This window comes from Athene cunicularia (assembly GCF_003259725.1).
Source record: "Athene cunicularia isolate RWA chromosome 8 unlocalized genomic scaffold, athCun1 chr8_part1, whole genome shotgun sequence".
Lineage (NCBI taxonomy): Eukaryota > Metazoa > Chordata > Aves > Strigiformes > Strigidae > Athene > Athene cunicularia.
Window position 1 is genome coordinate 7,065,693 of NW_020799109.1, and position 15,518 is coordinate 7,081,210.

General features: G+C 40.5%; 1 protein-coding gene across 1 annotated transcript in view; it reads left to right on the top strand.

Annotated features, from left to right (window-relative positions):
• Positions 1-13,320, top strand: part of RAB3B (RAB3B, member RAS oncogene family) — a 56,849-nt gene extending 43,529 nt beyond the window's left edge. The window contains exons 3-5 of the mRNA XM_026854357.1: positions 989-1,107; positions 9,033-9,157; positions 12,680-13,320. Coding sequence (XP_026710158.1) covers positions 989-1,107; positions 9,033-9,157; positions 12,680-12,867 — 432 coding nt within the window. The 3' untranslated portion in view covers positions 12,868-13,320. The remainder of the gene's footprint in view (positions 1-988; positions 1,108-9,032; positions 9,158-12,679) is intronic.
• Positions 13,321-15,518: the final 2,198 nt, after the last annotated feature.

The following is a 15,518-nucleotide window of genomic DNA, read 5'->3' on the forward strand; positions in this document are numbered from 1 at the left end:
GGTAAGGCCTTCTGCCTCGCTGCAGCTCTTTCACAGAGTTGCCATTTGCAAAAAGATGGATGAAATGTGTTTGTTCAAATGATAGATACCTCCTGATACCTGAGAAACGTTAAGAACACAACTTCCTTCCTTGGTTTAGAAGACAGGTCCAGAGGGAACGGACTGGCTGCAGGACTGCTGATCAGATGTAGAAATACTCCTCAGTTTAAGAGCAGACACCCAAAATGTAGGAATAAATGTCGTTGGCATCCAACAGATGGTAGTTGACATGTTTTCCAGCTGTCACAAGTCTTTCAAAATTCTTCTGTTGTATATGCCAGAGTTTCACCTTAGCGCTGCCAGGCTGAACATAGAAATGACAGTGCAGGTGAAGGTATGCTACAGCACTCTATAGTTGAAGAGAATTAAGTTGAACCAACAGAAGACCATTAGTAAATCTTGAATTAGTATGTCCACCTCAGACATCGTGATTGGGATATTCCACATAAAATTTACTTTGTAGAATAATTTTCATTGCATCATGTCTTTAATTGTTGTCTCTAACCCCAGGTAAGAACTGAGTCACCTGCAACATCTATCTCAAGGTCACTTTTCTGACTGTGTCATGAAATTGCAACACTTAAATGTCTTTTGCCTGGTACAGTCCTGGACTGTTTTCTATTGCCTCTGCTTTGAAGTGTCAGCTTTCAGTGAACTCTGCTAACGTCTTATTACTGCATGGAGGCTGAGGCAGAGAAGAGCAATTAAAGGGTTGACATCTTTGGTATTTTTTTAATAGTACATGTCAAAATGCATTTAACAAATCACAGTTGATGCAAAAGCCCAATTATTGCTAAAATCTAAGTAGAGTTAATTTCAGTTGGGAGAAAATGAGAATTTTAAAACATATAACAAAAAGTGGTTGCCTTATTTTAGATACAGGACTGAACTCCAACTCCTGTTTTTGAGAACTGAAGTCTTACAGCCTAAATATTCCTTTCTGTTCCAGGACACAGCTGGACAAGAAAGATACCGGACCATCACTACAGCCTACTATCGAGGAGCCATGGGGTTTGTCCTCATGTATGATATCACCAGCGAAGACTCCTTCAATGCAGTGCAGGACTGGTATGAAATACTGTTGTTGGGTTGGTTTGGTTTTGGCCAATCTATTCTCAGAATTGTTTGTTGAGAACATTAGACATCCCACCCCCAATAATGCTTTGCATCATCATATTCCTTTCTCTTCATCTAAACAATTTGGTTTTTAAACTCTCCTTAGAAGGTCAGTTTACTTAATGAAAAAGTTATAATTCCAATATAGTAGCATACTATAGTAGCTGTTGCTTTTAAATGTTCTAATTTATGGTAAATAAATTAATCCTTTAACATTATTTGGGCTTACAAGATTTCTGGCTATGCTGCTGAAACAATCCAGTTTAACAGTGGTTGTTTGAGTCAAATCACATTTAAAATCTAATAAGGCTAAATCTTTACAAACTGCTTTAAAAAGTTGTGGGTTTTTGGAACCTACAAGTGTAGACACATGGAACAGTATTCACCTTGCCTAACTTGAGTTAATTAAAAGTCTAACTTTACCAAATTAAAACTTACAAAGTTTAAATGAGTTGTAGTTGTAATAAGAGGAGGAAGAACAAGGTCTAGGACAGAAAGCAAGCATACTCCTTGGAAGCGGCCTGTCACCACTGGCTACAGAAAGCCCTGAACAGCTCCGTAAGGCAGTGCTCAGTGTGGGATGGGGGAGAAGGAGTTACCTATTAAGTGGGAAGGGTGGGGACTTAGCCCTAAACTAGTATGAAACAGATTCTCAGCTGTTATAAGCCCCCCTGGCTCCACTGAATTCAGTACAAACACAGAAACACCAGAAAATTATTTCTGGACTTTCCGATGACGAGAAGCCAGGAAACATTTTTGGCTTACAGTGAAAAAAGAAAGCATCAGGTCAGTCACTTTAAAAGCTTGATGGCAGTATCAAAGCTGCATTGGTACACTGGCTCATCTCCCTGATATTTGGTTTGCACTTCCCCTTCCCCACCTGGAGGCTCCCCTTGTAGCTCTTGCCACTTCTCTTCTTTCTCCCATCTCGCCCCACACTGTAATCTGATTCTGGAAGCGGAGCTGTGGCCCAGACCCTCTCCCTGCTCCCCTGCCTTCCAGAGAAGTACATGTACAGAGCAGGAGGAGTAGTGGTCTTCCCTGGAGAGCCAGAGTACAGGTCATTGCTGTGGCCATGGGCAGTGCCTGCAGCCCCCTCCATGGTAGCTGGTGAGAGGTGTTTTCTCAGCGGGGACCCAGCACAGTGCCTGGGGTGAAAACATCTGAGCTGCTGCTGTGAGGTTGTGGCCACAGGCACAGCACAGATAAGCAGAAGGCTGGACTGTGTTGGTGGAGCTCACGTTCTGACATGGCGTCCTCTCAAAGGGATGCCAGACTTTGTGTAGGAAATACGGGGCGTGGGGAGGCAGGGGAAAGGCTGTGTTAATCCTCAGAAGTAGTACCCCTGTGGCTGCCCTCAAATGTCTTGCAATTATTTCTGCTTGTTACCCTGTTGTTGTGTGCTGCAGGTAGGTACAGTCAGTGTGCAAAGACAGACAATGCAGTGGTTAATGTAATCTCCCAAGTCTGTTAGATCGATTTGTGATCTCGGTGACCTACTGGCAGTCCGTGACATATGCTGGCTATTGTACTGGCTCTTAGCATCCAGCTCAGTCGGGCTTTTTGTTGGACACCTATTCTATATCCCCTAATCTAGGTTGTAAGTCAAAAACTGCAACAACGTGGCTTGTTGTTTCTAGTAAATCGGTGTTCTTCCAAGGCTGCCCATTATTTGTTCTTGCTGTCCACTGAAGCAGTTGATCATGATCTTCACATCTAAAGGTGTAGTGTCTACTTTCACCCCATCTCCAGCATCATGACACCATGCTGCAGAAGGTGAACTGCCACACCTTCCCTGAGCTGTCCTTCAGCAGCTGATGATAGGGGAATACATTTGTTCCTCAAAACACAAACCCAAAGGTTTTGCTAAAACCAGGTTTCTCCACGTGGCACACCTTCCACCAAGCTCAGATGAAGCTTTCTCTGCAAGTGTCTGCACAGAGATTTTCTTTCCATAAGAGTGCAGGCATGTGAGCTATGGCAGTATCTTTCACTAAACTATAAATATTTTCAGCTTGGTTCCCTGATGAAACAAGGTATATATGACCACACAGTTCCTTTACCTGTCTGACTGTTGGTTCTGCTCTAGTAAGTTTTTATTTACCATTCTTAACCAAAAATAACAAATCTCAGTCTCTGAGCTACTACTATTTTAAAGTTTGTACAGGTGAAGATTAACCTGAAGCTTTGTACTGGAAGTGGTCTAAGCTCTGTTCCATCAAAGGCAATGGTGCAAGACTAAGAATTAGGAAAGGTCAGCTTCATGTCTTCCTGTACCATGGGGGCTGAAAGAATGTCATTGCTAAGAGCACCTTGTCAGCCAAAGAACAGAGGTGAACCATCAGTTTATTTTTACTCTGGATGTCAAGAATCTTTCCAACCATTTTTAAGATTCTGACCCCAACTGATGTAGTGTGGCAGATAAAATCGGCCTGTGGTACCCCGTTTCCTTTATTTCTGAAGCTTGTCCTCAGAAGAGATGACTGTAGCAAAGCCAGCATCGCTGTGCCAGCAGAGTCCTCTAGTGGCGATGCAGCTAAGAGGTGGATTTTTTCCCCGTTTGCAAAATTGCTTTCTGAACTTCCGAAGGGACAAGAAATGGAAAGAAAAAAAACCCCAAACTTGTCTGGTGCTGCTGTATCAGCCTCTGCCATTTGCTAGCATAGCAAGTAGGTAGGATTTTTTTGGTGTTTTTTGCCATGCTAGGTGATATGCTTAAACAAAACCAATTACACTGGATCAGGTCTTCAGTCAGGAACTGTACTCTCAATGGAAAACCAAGTTGTCTGCTGCTTGAGCTCCTTTAGCTCAGAGTCTTTATCTCCATGAGCCTAGTCCTTTCTTCAAGTCAAGTGCAAGACAGCAGCAGCACACCTAATGATAAAAACAGAGCCCTTAGCAGTCCTGCAGTGCTTCTATTCAGTGCTGGTGAGAGGATGAAGTGACAGCAATTGGGAAGCAGCATGGGCTGCAAAGTCAGTAGCGTGCCCCTGCTGCTCAGCCCTGCCTTGTCTGGTCCATCACATGTGGCTGGGACAGCCTTCCTGCTCTGCCTGCTGTACCCAAGAGGGGGGACCTCTGTCAGAGGGCTGGAGCCAGACAGTTTGGGATGTGAGGTGGTCTGATGGGAAGAAAAGTGCCTGAACCACCCCTTCTCCACTAAAGAAGCTTCAGTGATGTTGCTTCTAGATTCCAAGGAAATGGCAAAATTGCAAGCTGCTTTTTACCTTGCAAGGAAGGTGTGTGATCTGGTACATGAGTTGCCTCTGCTTGCAGAGGTTTAGGTGAGGCTGCAACAAACCACGCTAGTTCTAAGGCCATACTTCAACCCTCACTGAAATTAAGTAGGGTATCCACCTAGAATATATGCAAAAGTTAACAGCAAATCTTATCCCAGGTCTTCTTATATCCTTCAAGTTTCCAGAAATTACAGCAATTAATCCTACACATCCTTTCTATTTTAAGTGTCCTGCTATCCTAGCTGGCTAGTGATGCATTTTTCAGTGTCCAGCTCCAGTAAATAAAGAATACTGCAAAGTTAAATATTTTGTCATAAATGTAGCATGAGGCAGCAGATCAGGTAACCTTTTAGACATTGAGAATAAATCAGCAGTGCTCAGTTAATGTGAATTAAATCCAGTAGGGAACCTGTTAACCTTCCCAGTTATTTCTAAAATAGCTTGTGTGGATGGAATGTGTTTCTCTGGCATAAAAAGATGATTAAGCCACTGCCATGTGATAGTGGGACTGGGTTCATAAAGCAAATACAGTCAAGGAGGATGCCTCAAGGAAATGATCAGCAAATAAAATATGAAGTGATGCCCCTTCCACTAACTTTTGGCTGCTTTCCATCCCAGTCCATTCTCATTGGCTGGCAAGAATTTCCCACCTGAACATAATTCTTGGATCCTAAAATTGTACCCATTCACAAAACCTTGGAATGGGTCAAGTTGTGTAGAGTAGTGATCTATGTGTTTTACAACAGGATATTCTCCAGTCTAAAGCTTGTTCCTTCTTGCTGGTGCCCGGCCTATTGCTGTTCAGTGAATCACATTTTTAAGATTCTGCGTAAGCAGGCTGTCAGCATGAACCTCAGGCCATCTCACTGCTTTCTCTTGTACCGTCTCTTCCTGCAGAGTTCCTTACAGAAAACAAGCCAAAAGCATGAACAAACAGCTGAACCAGAGACCTAGCACTCCAAGTAAGCTCTCACCCATGACAAACTCTTACCTTCTGTTGAGCGCGTAGGGGTGTGCACAGTTCTTAAAATTCATCTTCATAGCCACACTGAAATTACGGGAAGGTAGCCTCGTGCAAAGTTAGCTCTCCATCAGAGAGAAGTCTTTTCCCTTCTAGACCTCTCCGGCATCTTGGAGCTTATACCCTCCCTCTAGTTGGGAAATTGCCACGGCGGGTTATACTTACTAGCCTTATTATTCTCCAAGACTTGCCAGGAAGCTCCAGCACCCCCTCTAGAACTGCTTCCTGGGTATGTATGGTGCAATTTACCTCTCATCTCTGGCTCACTGGCGTGTGACTGTTTGAACAGCCTACTGACCTGGCCTCACCTGCCCACAAGGGAAATGAGACTACCTCTTCCAGTCTGCCCTATGATTTCTTCCTTGGGTGATCTTTTTACCTCACCCTTCTTAGGGGTGAATGTCCTAAAGAGGATTCTGATTTCCTTCGTGTCACTTCTAAACCAAGTAAAGGTACTTTTTCTTCTGGACGAGGAGGATCGTGGCTGTATATCAGGTATAGTCTATGAATGTGAGGTAGTCTTTCCTTCATTCAGATGAATCACCCCAATTAATGAAAATTATCTTAAAGCTGCTTCCTTCACAGGGAACAGTAGAGCAGATTGTATGAGAAGCTTTAGAAAATTAAGCATGAGTGATTTTTCCCTTCCTACAGTGTGGCAATAGTACAGTCAGGTTATTCTAGAAGAAAAAGCATAAATGGGCAAAAGCAAAGATAGATTTTACCTTATATTTGAAAATAACTATTTTGTTTGAATAGTAAGACATCTTTTCTGTGAGTGAAAGGGTTAACTAAGCTTTCATGGCTTTCAGCTCCGTTTCTAGATTTTTTTAGTAGGCTCTTTTGACAGTTATTATTTGACATAGGCTTGATAGTTTTGTGTGTAGATAAATCAGTGGTTTATACCTCATTTGAAACTGTACTGAAACTAGAATATACTCAGCGTTTGACACTGTAAGGTAAATAGACAATATTATGGAAACTCTGCTTTGGACAATCTAGACAATTTCATAGAAGGGAAGAAAAAACTGTTTAAATTTAACTTACATTTAAGTGACAGCTGGGTTCACGAATCATTAGCTTGTTTTATCTTCAAGGCCGATCTCCAAATTAGGCTGTTGATGTATCCATGTAACTGTGAACCTGAGACTATTGTTCTTGTAAGTGTGAGGCACAGAGACCATGCTGTATCATTAATTTGGGGAATTCAGCACAAATAAGGCACAGCACTGTTATTGTGTCACAGAAGGATATTTTTCCCAGGGTGTATATTGGACTGCCCTGATAGTTATTGAAACATCTCAATTGTGCAAGCCCATTTATTTATTTACCTTTCCAAAAGCTTCTGGAAATTTTCTGCTTTTCTTTTTTTTTATGGGGATTAGGGTTTCTTTTAAGCCTTCTTCTTTATAACTCCTGTTTGTTTTTATTCCTAGTAAGTGTAAATGGCAGTGTTCAGCAAGAGAGGATTTTCACTAACTTCTGCAAAACAAGGATAAGAATGAGTTTCTGTGGGAGATCCTTCATACTTTTTTCTTCTTTTTAATTTTCTAAGTAATTCTGTTTAAATAGCTAAGATTTGGCAGTGTGTCCCCATTTGACCCCCCAAGGGCTGAAATCAATCCAGACTGAGGAATGGGAGTCAGACAAGAAGCCTTGCTATAGGTTTTTTTAGTTGAACCTGGAAAGACTTTCCTTCTCTCTATTGCTTATAGAGGAAGACTGCGGAGATTTCATCTTCCTGGCCTTTTGCTTGATTTCTGATGCCACCCCCTTCTCTTGATGAGCCTTGAGAAACCCCAGATACTGCATAAACTCATTGTGGACTCACATTGGCTCTCACAGGGCTTGTCTACGTGGAGGCACTCAAAAGGGTGAATGCAGAGGAGCCAGAATTGGGACTGGAGTGAGTGCCTTTCCAGGAGAACACTGAGAAGAGTAAGAAGTTTCACTGCACAACGTCTTTGTTTATTTTTGCATGTTGCAGTATGGGTCTGGCCTTGTGCAGTGGGCTTGGTTTAAGTTTATGTTTTCCAGTGCAGTCGAAACAGGCTGCTGCTTAAAGGCAAGTTGCACAGTGAAATGACCCCTTTTTTCATAGATATCTGTGGAGTAACATGACTGGCTGCTTTTCATGGAAAAGGCAAGTAAGCAACTTAAACTAATTAAAAATTATCATTAGATCAGAGCTGGAGGCTCTGCTAATTCAAAAGAGAAGGAATCAAGTGCTTTATTGTTAAGAGAGTGCAAGCAAACTAAACAGAAGTAAAAATCTGAGGGGACTCCTGGCTCTCCTGGGAAATAGCAGGTTTGCCTGAAACTGTAGTGTTCTGTATGAAGGAGTGGTGAGTAGGGATAAAGAGTGGGAAAGTGAGTTAGGGAGGGGTGGAGGAGGAAAGGAGTGTATTGCTTCTGGCAGAGAAGCCTAATTAGCTTTGGGAAGGAGGGAGTCTTAAAAGATAGAGCTGACTTGGTGAAGATAAAATAGGTTGGGCCAGTCTGAAAAAATGGATGAAAATGAATGCTGACAAGCTAACACTGCTCTGCTGCTGGCTCAGTAACACCCCACTGAGGATGGTGGGAAAGGACTGGTCTGTCAGGATAATAGAAAAAAAAGAAAATCTTCTGTTTTGTCATAGAAAAACTATAAAGGGGCCAGATGTGAGGTCAGACTCCTGGGATCCACATCTCCACTCCAGTTTTAGCACATGAGCCACAGCGAGCTTTAGAGGCTTTAAGTTCATCCCAGTGCTCCTGCCTAAGCTCCCATGCACTTGATCCCTCTGTCATTGATGAGTTAGCATCTGTCTGATACTTGTCATCTGTCATTGCATCTGCTGCTTCCTGCTTTAGGTATCACTTAATTCTGCTGGGTTCAAATATTTAGCTCAGAGAGCCTTACCTTGATCTCATATCTTCCTAATTTGATAAATTTCTGTTTCTCTTTAGCAAATGTTTCCACGTTTCTATGCAGTTTTCTGTCTCTATGAACCTGTTTTCCTATTCAAGCAAAGATGACTTGATGCTTCCATCTGTTTGACTCTCAAAACACAATTTCTTATGGTGTTACTAAAACTCTGCAGCAAATGTGCTGCAGAAAATGAGCATCTTTGACTGCTCTGAGTTATTGTTGTTATGTGTTTAACAAGAAGTTGTAATTCTAGCATGAAATGTGTATCTACTGTATGGCTTTCTCTATAGGGATAATATCTTTAAGAGGTGTAATTGATTATTGTTTCTCTAACAGATTACAACTGAAGGGGAATAAGCTTTAGAATAATGGTTTTTGTCCCTAGACTTCAAAAATCATTCAATTCAGCTTTTTTGCCTGGATCTCACGATCTTTGAAACACTTGCGAAGTCTTCACAAGAAACTTTATTGTCAAAGTTAAAGAGTAACAAAATAGAATGGTGCTATAAATTACATAGTCTGCATTCTTGCTTTATGCATAAGCTTTGTAATTTTCTTATAACTAACATACAGTCTTGAGATGATGTTGATGATGTCATTACTGGTACTTTTTTCATACTTAACATGTGATTTTATTTTGGCCCGGCTGATGGAAGGTAACAATCTTTTTTGATGGAAGGTAACAATCTTTTTTGACCTACTGTAGGGCCACACAAATCAAGACTTACTCCTGGGACAATGCACAAGTGATTCTGGTTGGAAACAAATGTGACATGGAGGATGAAAGAATTGTTCCTGTGGAGAAGGGGAAACATCTGGCAGATCAGCTAGGTACATGTCACAGCTTTTCTTTCTACTCTTTTCCCGCTGGTATCACAACTAAGCAGCATAATATATGCTAGGTCCGTATTTTACTTGCTTAGTGCTGAATACTACCTTCTTGTGGTGTTGCTGTATCTCTAAAGCAAATACCTAAGGATGTAAGGAAGATAAAGTTTGTCTGGAGAGAACAGCTTCTATTAGCTCGGTGGAATAAAAGGAGAAAAAGTTTTCATAAACACAATTCTGTTTCCAGTTCTTTAAGTACCATATAGTCATTTTCAGAATGCAAATGTTGCTTTTTGTAGAAGATGTTGTTTTTGCAACTAAACAATGAAAAAAGTTTATACATCAGAACTGTGGAGTTGAGTAAAATACATTTTTAAAATACACCAGGTTTCTCTATCCAGGTAGGGAAATGACATTATGTTATTGATATGGGATAGAAAAAGAAAAACAGTTCTGTTGAGAGGAAGCTGGGATTGTAATGAAAATTTTAGAATGGTCTTTTTTTTTTTTTTTTTGTTATATATTACAGCATATATGATCTTTTTAATAAGGAATCAGGGCTTCTATGTTAAGATTTAACTGTTGTCATCTTTTAAATAATTCATAGTGGCAATTAAATCCTGTTAAAATTTAATTCAGTTAACAGTGGAGACCCTAACAGTCGAGACACAAGCTAAACAAATGTTTACAGTGAGAGTAGAGATTCTTACCAGACCCAGAGGAATCACCATCATCCTAATTTATAAAATCCCATGTTGTCTTAAATTCTTAAAGCAGTAAATGCAGGGTGCATAATATATAGTTAAACTGGAGGTACTGGACTTCCAGTACATGCTGCACACATAGTTTAAGGTGTGACCTGTCTTGCTCAGATTGCCAATTATGGTTAAATCTTAGATAATGAGTATTTATTAATCGGGGATTTTGTTACTGTTATGTTGTTTTGTTTGTTTTAATGAAGGGAAGGTATAGAAACCCTGTTCACAGATGTGTATAAAGTATGACTTTGTGATAGGGACCTGTGTGATATGAACAAAAAGATGGTCACTGGTTTGAAGAGTTGAGAAAAATCAGATTATTTTTTCATATTTCATGTGGAAAAAAAAAAAGAAAAAAAGCATGTTTGCAAAGGCCTGGAAGATTAGAGCCTTCAGGTGTAAATTCTACATATGTTTAGCACAAAGGGGTCCCATTCATGACTGGAGACTTGAGGCACTGCCATCATAAACAAATAATGAGCAAATATCAAACTAAACCCCCAAATTTCCCATAAACATTATTATTATTGTAATAATAATTTTTTACATGTAGGACTAGCAAAGCAAACAGAGACATGGGTAGTTTGCGAAATTAGTTATGGGCTCTTTTTTACCCATCAGCATTTAATTTGCTTTTGAGAATATGAATAAATTTGGTTCCTGGCTTGCAGACTCTCAAAACCATTGTGTGCCCACAGATTTTCCAAGCGTAATTAAACTGTTAGTAGTTGTTCTGGACAAATTTTCAATGTAACAGCAAATAGAGAGTTTTACTGGAACTCCCACTCCTATTTGGACTTCTAATGTTTTTTCTCCCCCCAAAATTCATCTATTTTTTTTTTTAAATACAAACTTGGCATCTAAAATCTGAATCCTTTATGTATGGGACACTTCAAAACACACAGGCACAGAGTGTTACCATAGCAACTGCATCAGTAGGAAACTGTTGTGCTGAAGAATCCCCAGGTCTGCTCCTGACCTGTCCTCGTGCTTGTCCAACTCACCCTGGAGAAGCATCCCCCAGTGTAGAGCAAAACAAAAGCTAGCCGTGCCTTTGGAAAGCACTGTCTCAGTCCCTCTGTTCTGTAGCCTCCCAAAATACTAAATGCTCTTTTAAAAAGGGCTGAAAAATAGATCTGGTTTTATCAGTCAGTTTTTCCTTATATAAACTGTGCTAATGTGTACACCATTATCTGAAATTACTTTGTGTTAGGTGGCAGGAATCTCTTTAATTGACTATTGACTGCTTAAACTGCTACTTTTCATTATAGTGATTCACCTAAAGGTTATCTTTCAGCGTGTTTAAGTTTGTATAGTGACAGTAACATCATTGAAATAATTTCCTAATCAGATTAAGAAATGGTTATTAGCCTGAACGTGAACTAAACTAAAACAGATTCAGCCACAGCAGAAGCTAAAGCAATGTTGGACTGACAAAACCCGAGTTCAGTTCTCTGATTTCTTGTGCCTTTTATATACATGTTTAATCATCACCAAAGACAACAAGTGGGGCAGATAGAACCCTCATCTGATGCAGGACAGCCATCCTTATTTAGTAACGAGGCAAATATCTCCACCATCACTTTACCCCTTGTCCCATGGTTTTTAAAAAGTGTTAGAATGGGGTATATACCTACTTGTTATCTCACACATCAAGGTGACTCAGTCAACCAGCAGTGGCAGACTAATCAGTAAAGATGCCTTATCTTTCTCTTTGTGGCAGAATCAAAGAGAAATGATGCAATGCCCAATATCCCCAAAACGAAGCACAACAGAATGTAGCTTATCGCAAAATAAATTCTCTGTGGTGCTTGAGCTCTTGCTGTTGGCAATATAATAACCTGGTAGAACAGAAGCAACAGCCATTGTAAGTGATGGTTGGCCTTTGAGGCCCCTGGGGTTAGAAAGATAAAGAAATGCTTCACAGTTCAGCGTATTTCTGCTGGCTGAGGCAGGGTTCAGGCTCATCTGTGAGAAGGCTGGTTCTTGTGTAGTGCGGCGTGTCAGCAGGAGGCAGCAGGAATAGTTGTCTGTGCGCCATTCTCACCTTGGCGTGACTCCAGCCTTGCTGTTTTTTTTGGGGTTTTTTCATCAGAAAGGGTCAGTGTTTGTGAATCCGTACTCATCACTGCAGCTAGTAGCTGGTGACTGGACACAGAAATTACTTTGTAGGAGGCACTCAGCGTTATTTGTAATTCCACAGTGCTGAACGACCCTTGTCAGGATGGGTGCTCTGTGCTGTAAAAGTATTAATTGCCCTGAAGAGCCTTCTGCCTAGCCAGACAAAGAACGGCAAAACCAGGACCAAAATCATGGAACATTTTACTCACAATTGCAGAAGTTGGTCAGCAGAAGGAATACAACCACAATCTTGCTTCTCTTTCTGGTCTCTGCAGTGGTAGTTCATAGAGTAAGCCTGCCCCTGTCCCGCAGGGTTGTGTGGAGCCCGGGAAGGCCCCTCCCTACATTACCAGTTAGTGACATTGGAAGAATTCGACTTCCTTGTCCTGAGTTTATTCAGATCTGTATCATCTGCAGATGTGTTTACCAGGGCTATGGTAGGGATCCATTTAAGCCTTTGACTCTTATTGATGCTTGATAAATTTTAGAAGTATTTCTGCTAAGTATTCTGAGATTGTGGGCATCAAATGAGCCTAAGAATTGTCTGTCTTGTTCTCTTCAGGTGAATTCTGAAAAAAAAAATGGTTAGTATTTTAAAAACTGTCTCCCTTATCGTCTCTATCAAATTTTTCACTTTTTCTCACAGGTTTTGATTATTTTGAAGCTAGTGCCAAAGAAAACATCAATGTAAGGCAGGTGTTTGAGCGTCTGGTGGATATAATCTGTGAAAAGATGTCGGAGAGTATAGAAACAGACACTTCCAGGGGCACTTCTGGAAGGAGCATGCGACTCACAGACAATCCACCCCCTTCGCAGCAGAACTGCTCGTGTTAGTGGCCTTTCTTGCTGAGAAATGTCCTTCTCCTCTCCTGACTAAATTTTATCTTTTCATTTGTGGTTGTGCATTATCATGTAGTCCAAAGGCAGAAGTCTCTGTTGTAGGAAACTGGTATGTTTGTTTAATGTGTTAGAGTGTTAATATTATATTTCTTCATCCAATAATTTAAAAAGCAAAAATCTGAATAAATATTGTAAGTGCACCTTGTGTTAATGTGCGTTACACTGAAGAAAAAGAATAGTATAGTGTTGCAAATGTTATTTCCACAGAGAATGTTGCATTTTTAATTATAAATTCCTCCACTGCAGAAAAAGGTGTTTTGTCAAGAACAGCAGGAAACATAAAAACCAATTAGAAGGGACCAGGTCTAAAAGAAAATGAGGGAAGAAAATCTCCTGTAAAGCAAGAATATGTTTGGTTTGTTGTTTTTTTTTTTTCTTTTTGCATTTTAAAAAAAAAGAAAATCAATCCCCAGATATTTTGAGCATTATGGTTGCTGTCCTTTAGACATGGACCTCAGTTTTTCTGTAGGATGGTGAAGAAAACTGTGCATTTCTGTCTGACAGTTTGAGGTCCTTCAGAGAGCAAAGAGGAGCAGGGGGTGGATTTCATGTCAAGGCTCTAAATAGAGGAAAAGCACATGGAGGAATCAAAGCTGCCAGGCAGGGGAGGCGGAGGAGAAGGCCTTGCAGCCATACCTGCCTTTCCCTCTGCTCTTGGCTGGTGCTGGGTGAAGGAGCAAGAGCCCTTCCAGGGGCTGCCCTTGCCCGCAGACTTCTCCAGAGTCACCCGTAATGGCCTGTGGAGTGCTGGGAGTGTCATGGTGTTTGGCACCTTCCTGTCCCTAATTGTTTGTTTCTCGAAGCCCAAGAGCTGAATGTCCTGCAGCTCTTCTCCTGTATCCTGTAGTTTTACCTCTCCAGGTTTGGATCTGCTCTGATCGACTGCTTGATGGTGGATTTGTGGCAAGACGGCGGAAAGGGGGAATGGGCTGCTGCACGCTTAGCTGGAGGCAAAATCTGACATGTAAGACTTGGAACAGCACTGTCTCAGAAAGATAAAAATGCCAGGAGCCAAAGTGTGCGTGTTGGCAAATATTAGTGCCAATATTATTAGATTTTCTTTCAGCATTTTGTTGTTGATTTTTTTTTTAATTCTGTGCTGGATGGGTGCATGTGTAGGGATAATTTTTATGGTCTCAGATTCAGCCTTAAAAAAGGAAGACTGATAAAACATAACTGCAAATGAAAAATGGCAAAGATGTCCTGTTAAGAGTTATTCTGTCCATGTTTTGTTGCATCATTCTTTGAAGGGAAGAACAATTTTTAATACTTAACATCTAAAATGTTATTATACTGCTAACATCTCTAAAATGACAAAATTTCTATGTCTGTGTGTAGAACTCTGTGCATTAAGCCACATGCAGAGCTTGTGTTTCTCTGAAATATATGGAAGAACTGCTTTTGCCAATCTGTGAAATTACCTACACCGTATGCCTTTGTGATCACACACCCAGCTCCAAACAGTGATTGCAAATTGTGTCTGTAAATGTAAATTCGGTGGAAACGGAGAGTTTGCTGTCAAGGTGAAAATTCTGAAAAGTTTTATGGCTTTACTTTAGGCCTATGAACTCATCTGAGACTTTATAGTGTCAGAAACTGGAGTCGAGTATCTGCCCACTGCACTGTAATTTGTTGGCTCATGACACTAGCGAATGCTTCTGTAATTTTGTTCTGTTTTGTCTCAAAGTGTAGTAGTTCTAAAAACAAACAAAAAAAAAAAGAAAAAAAAAAACAAAAAAGAAAAAAAAACAAAAACAAACAAACAACCACCAAACCCCACAGTATTCTGGAGAAAACTGCAACTATATTGACATAGTTTGAACTCATTGTGCTAAAGGCTTGATCCCTTTGTATGTTGCTTTCAGAAATCTTTCCTGTGACAAATTTTGAGTGTGTGTGATCTAGTACTGAAAGTGCAATTTGTGCAGTGCTAGGAATGTGGTTATTGTATCTAAACCCCTGAAACTGCAAAATAAAGAGAAATGTCATCACCGGGTGTGGCCAGAGAGCTTGTGTGAGCTGCCTTACCAGCATATTGGGCAATGGAGTGCAGGTATAAAGGTCTCTTTTTTTTTTTTTTTTTAATACTTTTCAAATACTCTACTGATCTTTTTTGACAGGGTGATGATCCTTGAGCCTAGCAATCAGGAATCGCTATGGGAACTTAAAACAGAGCAAAGAAAAGGATTATTTGGGCAGTAAATGTGTGGTGCAGTGTTCTAATTGTAGCAGAAGCAGATTTTAGGGCAAATTGTGTAACTAGCAAAAAGAAGTAAAAAATTCCACAGCAGGGAGCAATGATTTTGAGCTGTGCAGGTATAATGGAGTACCTCAGTGCAAATAATGATTTTTCAGCTCAGCAACTCAATAGTAAAAGAAAATTGATTCAGCAGAAGTGGAATTTCAATTTTTTTTTTTTACTTACTTTTTTTTCCTAGCAAAAAAGACCTTTCCCTTTTCTACCCAATACATAGTTGTGTTCCATCATGTTTCTAGTCACGTCAGATGTTTTTATTTTTTGGGGTTTTTTTTTAAGAAGAATACAAGTACCTTCCAGGCCTTTCAAGCTAGGATGGGCAGAATTG